Source organism: Aquarana catesbeiana, linkage group LG05 (assembly GCF_042186555.1).
Source record: "Aquarana catesbeiana isolate 2022-GZ linkage group LG05, ASM4218655v1, whole genome shotgun sequence".
Taxonomy (NCBI): Eukaryota; Metazoa; Chordata; class Amphibia; order Anura; family Ranidae; genus Aquarana; species Aquarana catesbeiana.
Genome location: NC_133328.1, coordinates 452295267 through 452304581, shown reverse-complemented (window position 1 = coordinate 452304581; position 9315 = coordinate 452295267). Strand labels below are relative to the sequence as shown.

The 9315-nt window shown below is 40.0% G+C and overlaps 1 protein-coding gene across 4 annotated transcripts in view; it reads right to left on the bottom strand.

The window, feature by feature from the left end:
* LDLRAD4 (low density lipoprotein receptor class A domain containing 4) overlaps positions 1–9315 on the bottom strand; it is a 287939-nt gene that overhangs the window by 18110 nt on the left and 260514 nt on the right. For all 4 annotated transcript variants that reach the window (XM_073631293.1, XM_073631291.1, XM_073631290.1 and 1 more), the window contains exon 3: positions 716–769. In XM_073631293.1, coding sequence (XP_073487394.1) covers positions 716–769 — 54 coding nt within the window. The remainder of the gene's footprint in view (positions 1–715; positions 770–9315) is intronic.

The following is a 9315-nucleotide window of genomic DNA, read 5'->3' as shown; positions in this document are numbered from 1 at the left end:
GCTCTGCCATTTCGTTTTTCCACATATTTTAAGGAATTCAATGAAAAAACACTCCACTGGCTGCAGCAAGAGCCACCTCAAGCTTCTCCAAAATGTGAAAAAAAACCTGAAATCTATCAGGGAGACCCCCTTGTAACAGTCATGGCAGGTGGGCTGGTCTGGGAACTGTAGTGCAGATGGCCTCACTGAAGTAAGAATTCCCAAGACGTGTTAAAATATGAGGGATTTATTCACGATCTGTCAAAATTAAAAATTTGGAAGGATTCATCCTTTAGTGCTCACAGAATTTACAATCATTCCATTAGGAGTGGTGCACCTTTTTCTTTTTCTATTACTAAGGAGGGACGAGAAGAAGGTACTAGCAATAGCTATTGTTCATAATGGGTCATACAATAAAAACAGTAGTTCCCTACACGTAGCTATATCCAAGGTACTAATGGGCCTTGGTCGAAAAATTTATCTGATACTAAATCAGAGAAAAAGGAGCATGCTGTGATCTCCCTGATACTTGGCTAAAGTCCATTAAATGCAAAACCATGCCCATCAAACCAAAAGAAAAAAAAAATGTGTAGAGAGTAGATGGCTAGATACGTGGAAAAATGTCTGTGCTAAAAGTGAAGAAAAAAAAAAAAAAAAAGCTAAACAAAAGCTATTATATTTATATATATTTATTTAGACTCTGGAAAAAAAAAAAAGAATCAAACGTTAAACACACCTCTGATGCTCCTTGTCGTGACTCCAAGTTATCTGAAGGCCACAAACACCTTTCCTGAGAGAGAAGGAAATAAATATTTAACAGATGTTTATAATCATTACAGCAGAAATCAAATGTTTCTCTTTTTTCATATCAGGCGATTTTAGTAGAGCTAGCAGTAGTAGTCAGACCTTTTTTGTAATGTTTAAAAAGTTTCATAACTCATTGGTGGAGATTTACTAAAATTTGTGCACACAGAATCTGGTGCAGCTGTGCATAGTAACCAATCGACCTCTAAGTTGTATTGTCAAAACTTAAATGAGCAAGCTGAAGTCGATTGGTTACTATCGGTTACTATTGTGCCAAAAATCTCCCACAGTTCACAGAAGTGTTCACAGAAGTGTTCACAGAAGTGTTCACAGAAGTGTTCACAGAAGTGTTCACAGAAGTGTTCACAGAAGTGTTCACAGAAGTGTTCACAGAAGTGTTCACAGAAGTGTTCACAGAAGTGTTCACAGAAGTGTTCACAATCCTACACCAGCATTCAGAACACCTTAACATGGAACTTTACCCATAACAACTTGATTAAAAATGATGTTCTTTAGCAAGAAACATACATTCCACATTATTAATAATGCTATCAAAATTAGTGTGTGCTGTATATTGCCCCAAACATTATTCTGGTTACTTCTTGCTGGAGGCTGCCAGTTTGCCAGAGCCCCTGTAAAGCAGTAAACCTTTAGGCTGTCAGCAGATTGGCCTCTACAAATTCGGCACAGCGCCTAAAAAAAAAAAGAGACACTGAGCATGTGCAGAGCAGGGTGAGAGTGTATTACTGGACAGTATAGGCACTTATTTTTAACGTTTTACATAGCTATACCTGCAAAAGGGGCCAGCCTGAAGTGATATAGCAGGACTTAAAGGCGTTGTAAACCCTCAAGGTTTTTCTCCCTAATGCATTAAGGTGAAAAACCTTCTGCAGTGCAGCTGCCCCCCAGAGCCCCCCCTTTTTCTTACCCGAACCCGATCTTTCCAGCGACGGGGATGAGCACAGTAGCTCCAGCCCCTATTTTGGGTCCTCATTGGATAGATTAATAGCAACAGGAGCCATTATGCGCCATTTACCGCAAAATGAAAACTGTGCCAGTAAATATCATAGAAAAAGTCCAATTCACAAACGGAACAGTGTAAAAACACATGCAATAATCACCAGGTTTTACAAAGAAAAACAGCGTGGGGTCCCCCCCAAAGAATACCAGGCCCTTCAGGTCTGATATGGGTTTTAAGGGAAACTCCAGGCCAAAATAAATATTTATTTAAAAACATCATGTATGGGGTCCCCCCCAAAGTTCATAATAGACCCCAATTCGAGCATGCAGCCCGTCAGGTCAGGAAAGGAGATGAGCGAGCAGGGGATTTACCAGAATCTGGAAGTCCCCCCAGACCCCAGCTCCCACCCCCCACATGTGAAGGAGTAAGGGTATATTCACCTAAAAAAATTGTCAAAAGAAATACAATTTTTGACTGTCCCTTTATTAAAAAATAAATGTCCCCCAAAGTAGATCCAATGTCAATCATGACGCCCGGTGATGTCATCTGGTGGTCCTACCTCTTTGTGACATCACCCTGCATTCGTTACTTTACCAATTTTTTTTTCAGCGTTATTTAACGCTTAGTGAATTGACCCCTTTGTCTTCTAAAAAGATGCTGGTGAGAAATAATTATCATACAGTGTCTGCTTTTTTTTTTTTTTTTTTTTTTTTTAAATCTTTTGTTTCAAAAGGCACGAGAACACAAAGCACATCCTCATCAAATATACATATATATAGCAATAAGAAATACCAACAATTCAAATATATCAGGCTAACATTGCCCTTCTAACACAAAAATTAAGTAACCTTTCAGAATTCAGTTACAGACTAGGCATATAAATCATTCCTAACATACACCCTGAACATATTACCAGGATAATGCAGAAGCGACTGTTTCTCTATGCCTAGGTATCTATTTTATGATTGTAACCTATTGCAATACTTATCCCCATGTTCCGGCCTCAAATTTTCCAAATTAACTATACGAAAAAAAAAAAAAAAGAAAAAACTGTTAAAAACAGAAATAAAGTACCAAGAGTTAGGGGAATAACCCCAACCATAAAAAAAGAAAATATAGATAAACAAGGAAATAATAAAAAATAAAAAAAAAGGGGGGGGGGGACCACCCCAAGGGGAAAGATTGGAGGCAGCGAATGTTCCCCTCTCAAATTGCTAAAAATTTAAGAGAGATCTATATGTCTCCACCGCGATCCACCATGTGACCTTATGAAGTCCCCTTTAATTTAGTTTACCATGTTGCCCTCAAACAGGAACAGTACCTCGTCAGAAAAAACAAACATATCCCAAGCTGACCATGTCACAGTGTCTGCTTTTCTGTGCGCCCTACTTATTTTGATTGTCCTTGCCCATTTGCAGAGCATCGTCATAATAGAAGGGAGAGAATTTTTTTTTTTATTTAAATTTGAACTGTAGCATGTGCCAAGGTCTTTCACAGCTCTGGGTGGGAATGTATGGATGCCACTCTGCTTTCTTTAAGTGTGTAGTTGGCAGCTTTGGAGAGAGCTCTATGAATCTGGGGGCAACAAGTGCCACGGGATTAAAATGCTTAGATATTGCAAGATGTTCTGATTAACCACCAGGGACACTGCTGGACATGGAGACTAAATCATATCAACATGTAGAGGAGAGGACGCCGCGGACTAGGCCGAAGCCACGGCCTCGCCTAAAAACTCCTGCCCACAGCTCCTCAGGACCGGCGCGGTGTCCATCGTAAAAATAAAAAAAAAATTTTTAAAAAACTCGATTCGAATTGTGAATAGAGAAAAAAAAAAATTTGCAGATTTTTTTTTTGGAGAAAATCGCCCAGCTCTATAACACGGGCAGCTCTTTGAGCTGCAGGCAAGTACCTGTTCTTATAGTCAGGCCATTAAGTGTTTTTTGCAGATTTTGCTCACCCCTCAGTTTAACTGTGCCCCTCAATGAGCGAGAAAGAAAACCATTTGTTTCTCACAGTCGACACAGGTCCCTCCCCTTTGTTTATCATTTTGCTTGGTTACAAAACCAAGATAGTTGGAGGAGTTATACCAGGATGGTCAATTTTGTGTTTGCCAATGCCCAAATCTTCCTGAAAGCTGCAGTATAACCCAATTGTCTCCCAATGAACACAAAGAAAATAGGATTTTTTTCATCATACTTCTCTGTAAAATCCTTTTCTTTGAATACATCATGGGACACAGAGTTAGGCTAATATTCATTACCTACTGAGACATACCAAAGCAATAACCTTGAGGGGAGGGAGACACCCTGCCAAAACAATAGCCATCAGACCTTACACTGCAGATGAAAGCCAAATCATCTCTCTTCCGCCGAACAAGGCTGAGAGAAAAAAAAAAAGGCAAAATAATGTCCTGATTCAAACAAAAGGCTGACACCACTTTTGGCAAAAAGGATGGAACAGGTCGTAACACCACCCTGTCATGGTGAAGGATCAATTATGGCTCCCTGCACGAAAGGGATGCCAACTCAGACACCCTTCTAACCGAGGTGATGGTCATCAGGAAGGCTAGCTTGCGTAAAAGCAAGTCTAATGGAATTTCCTTGATTGGCTCAAATGGTTGTTTCTGTAACACAGACAGCACCAAGTTCAAGTCCCAAGGACACATAGGTAACCTAATGGTGGGAAGCAAACGAGTTGCCCCCTGCAAAGGCCTTTGGAAGAATACTGACAGGGCTGAAATCTGACCTCTGATTGTACTCAAAGCCAATTTGATTTCCACAGCTGACTGTAGAAAAGAGAACATTCTCCCAATCACGTATTTCTGAGGATGCCATTTTCTGGCTTCACACCAAGCAATACAAGTCTTCCAGATCTTATGGTGGGATCTTCCTAGTGACAGCTTTTCTAGCATTCACTAGGGTAGACACCACTAGTCCCGAGATGCCATGGTCCTTCAACACCCTGGCTTCACTAGCCATGCTGTCAAAATTTAGAGATTGTAAACTGGGGTGGAATATAGGACCTTGAGACAGTAGATCAGGTCGGCGTGGAAGCATCCAAGGCCTGTCTATTGCCAATCTCACAATCTCCGGGAACCAGGGCCCTCTGGGCCAAGCTGGTGCCACCAGAATGACTGGAACCCCCTCTCTCATTCTGCGAAACAAATGTGGAAGGAGAGGGAGCAGGGGGGAAAAAGCATAAACCAGGGAGTACTGGCTCCACGGAACTACCAGAGCATCTGCTCCGATTGCCAGATGATCCCTTGTTCGGGACAAACTGCTGCAGCTTGTTGTTGAACCTGAATGCCAATAGGTCGACCTCTGGCCATCCCCAATGCTGGAAAATTTCCTGGAACACTCCTGGGTATAGGGACCATTCCCCCGGGCAGCTCTGCTGGCGGCTGAGATAATCTGCCTTCCATTCTCTACTCCCAGGATATGGACTGCCGACAGAATCAGCACATGTCCCTCTGCCCAGGCTAGTATGTGGTTCACCTCCTTCAGAGCTGAACAACTCCTAGTACCGCCTTGGTGGTTTATATAGGCCACTGCAGTGGCATTGTCGGACTGAACCCCGATAGGGCAGTTCTGAAGCTCCACCGTCCAGGAGCCTAGGGCCAGACTTACTGCCCGTAACTCTGTCTCTGCCCATTTCCCCTGAGCTGTGAGCCCCTCTAGGGTCGCTCCCCAGCCTAAGAGACTGGCATCTGTGGTCAGTACTCTCCAAGTTACCGGGAGGAAGGATCTTCCCTTTCGCAGGTTCTGATCCTGCAACCACCAGCTTAGGCTTAAGTGTGCCAGAAGAGATAAGAAGACTGGATAATCCAGGATTTGTCCTCTCCTGGTCCAAGCCAACAAGATGTCTTGTTGTAAAGGCCTGGAATGGAACTGGGCATAGGGTACTGCCTCGGAGGACACCATCCTTTCTAGAAGACTCAGAACCGAAGGGAGGGTTGTCTGGTGCCCCCTTATCTGACGCACCTGATCCTTCAGGGCACAGATCCTTACGGGTGGCAAAAATACCCTTGCTTGGACCGTATCTATGATCAGACCTAGATTTCAGCCTGTGTCAAATGGATATGATCGTGCCCATCCACCTTGCAGACACTAGTAAAAAACTGATGTACTTCCTGTATGGGAGGGGATAGGGGAATCACTTCCTGTCTAAGACTTTGTCTACCAGTGTCCATTCACCTAGAGATGGCATATAACCCAGTAGGTAATGAATATTAGCCTGTGTCCCATGATGTACGAAAACTAAAATGATTTTTTGGCAAGTACAAAAAATTGAATTATCTGGTGGGAACCATTACAATGCAATACACATATCATACTACAATTTCCTACTGTTCACATGTGGGATTTCATTTGAAAGCCTGTTAATACTATACGTCTCTGGAGAACACCTAAAACACGTTAGCGTTACACTGTTAAGAGTTAATTTTATTGGCTGAGAAAATTAGGAGTGGGCAAAATTGTTATTTAAAAGTATTTGCTATTGAATAAGCTAACCAAACACAATTCACCTAAGGGAAAAAACTGGCATCAAAAAAGTTTGGGAAAGTTTGCAGCAGCGGCTGTGTGGCTATCCTTGGGTTGCACAGTGTGTGCAACTTAAAAGGACAATTACATAAATCATAGTTTTCATTTACTCAGCTTCACTGAGAGTGCAGTTATAAGCAGAAAACGAATATCCAACCTGCAAGTTGGGTGACAACATCTACCAGAGGTTTCTAATGTTGGTTATTTTTGTTCATGGCACATTTCCTTTAAGACATCAAAGCTGAAACACTGTATACCTTGCGGTAGTGATCAAGGTAAGTGGTGCAAATGCATTTAGGATGATACTTTAGTGAAATAATACAAAGTCCAGTAGATATCTTATATATATATATATATATATATATATATATATATATATATATATATATATATATATATATATATATATATATATCTATATAACACCTTATATAAATTATCAACTGTTTCATTAAGCAACAATGTCAAATCTGCAAATACATATATAAAAAATAGAAATGCTAACAGAACTTGTAAAGCTCTTGATATGTTATAAAAGAAAAATAAATGGCTCTCTATAACCCAGTTCTGTCTTCAAGATCGTCCCTTTAGAATATCTGTTTCTGGATCTGGATACACAGGAGTCTAGCGGTAGCATAAACGACTTGTAACAGGTTTAGTCTACAGCACTTGATGCATACTTAACTGCCAAACATTTTGGATCTTATGAGTATGTTATATAATCAGTGCATGTACAAGATGCTGACAACCAGTAGATGGCACCGCTGTTGCACGATTTTTAAACTGATAAAATGTCAATAGCTGATATCAGGCTAGTTAACGCTTTAGCAACATCCTGCAACAAATCACATAAAAATGATCTATTTGCCTGTTTGTCTATGCATATGCAATTTACTTTAGCATCTTTTTTTTTCCAATCATTCTTTTAAGGATATACTATCAAAATCAATGGAGACATTGTTTACATTCTTTAAATGAAATTTGAAAATATTTTCAGTGTTGGAAATATTTTCAACCTAAACATGCATTTGCCGATTTTTAATTAGACCCAAATATAATCATCATAATCGTGACTATAATGATTTCAAAACCTTGAAGGGGGCAGCCAGCAGTTGACAATTTGCACATATGCAAGGCATACTTGCACATTATGACACACTCTGGGTCTGCTCTTCTCCAGAGAGGAGGTGCAAGCAAGCTCCCCACATCCACTCTGTCCCCACCAGTGCTATTTCATTTTCTTCCGGGTCTGTGGTTTTCTTGCTTCAATTAGGCAGGCACCGATGATGATATTCCCATGCATGTACACTCAATCTACCCAGCTTTATCGTACACTATAGTGTGCATGCACCACAGTCCATGTACACATAAAAACATTTCCTAGCAGGCAATTAAAAGATTTTTGACACAACAGACTTATAAATACCCTTCTACCAAAAGACACCCCCTGCTGGCAATTTTGTTTTCTGTAGGCTGTAAAACGCTGAATGAAAAAAAAATTGACCAATATGCTACATATTTTCCCATCCAATCAAGAGCAATCAAAGAACGTCCAAACAAGGCTGGTTGCTTTTTCAGTTTTACTCCAGGAAAAATAGTCACAATTTTTTTTATGGTCAGACAATAAAATGATCAGATGGGACACTTTCATCAGTCTGTCTGCCTATCTATGCTGCTGAAGACAGTTAAATGCAGCCATAACCTTTATAATGAAATATAATAAAGTATAATGTAAATATTCTTGCAAAAACATCCAAACAGGAAACATCAATATAGATCCTCGTTATGGGGGCTCATGTTTTTTTCTTTCACCTATGTGAAGTACACCTAGCTTCTTAAAGTTAAACTGTAGTTGGGAAGTACAGAGGCTGCGTTATCCAGTCCCCATTTACAATACTACTTCCTTGGCTATAGTGTTGATCCAAGGCCTTCAGTACTTTTGGATTCAAAACAAGTATGCAGATTAGGAGTCTTGACTTTGCACTGACTTCTGTTATATGACAAAGTATTGAAGCTTTCGGACGAGCAAAAGAGCTGAGCACCCAGCATTTTCAAAGGGATTCATCAATGGCACTCTGTATTTTACCAATACATCTGTTTATATACACAGAAAGCATATGGCTGTGTAAAATCCAGGCCAGAGTGTTGCTGGAGAAGGTCCCCAGTGTAGATACCTTAGTATAAAAAAAGATATCTACATCAAGGGACCTGCCAAACCAGTCTGTTAAGATGTAGCTGGTGCCAAGAGTAACATCTGAGTATAAATACATAGTAATATCATGTACACTAAAAAGTATGCTGTATCAATCTGATAATTATAAAGAGTACTTTAGGTTGACTTTTTCTATTCTTCACCTGATAAATCTAGAATACTGGTGTGGTTTTTTTTTTTGCAATGGGTAGATTGTGTGCATCATCTGGTTAACCATGGTGGATGAAGTAGAATTAAGGTGTTTCGCATTAACAACACTTTTATTTGAAGAGTTTATAGTAGGGAATTTTTGTAGTATTTATTAAAAACACATTACCTCAGATCTTATTATGTAAATGAGCCTATCTATCTATTTGAAGCTGTTGGAGGTTTACTTCTAATAAAAGTTTGTGGTCATCATTTCTTGAAGGAGAATTCTGTACGAACAGAAAAATATATTTTGTCATGGCTAACCTCTATTGTAAATGCTGATTACCTGGCTGTGGTTGGAGCCAGTACCTTCAATACTTTAAACGCACCGATTTGGAATAAATATGCAGATAAGTTGCTTTGATTTGAGTGGCTGCATGGTTGTTTCAGGTGAGTTATTAAAATTGGGTCAAGAAACTAACTTTAAAAAAAAAAACAAAAAAACACAAAGTTTAACAAAGGCACCCTTCAAACTATACTCAATATGGGTTAATAATAAATTACCATTTTTAATAAGCCTTCTGTATAAGGCTGGGTTCACACTGGTACGACATGACTGTTGTATGACTGTCATCCTACTTTGCCCTGTGACATCGGTCCTACTTCCATCCGACTTGAATGAACAAGAT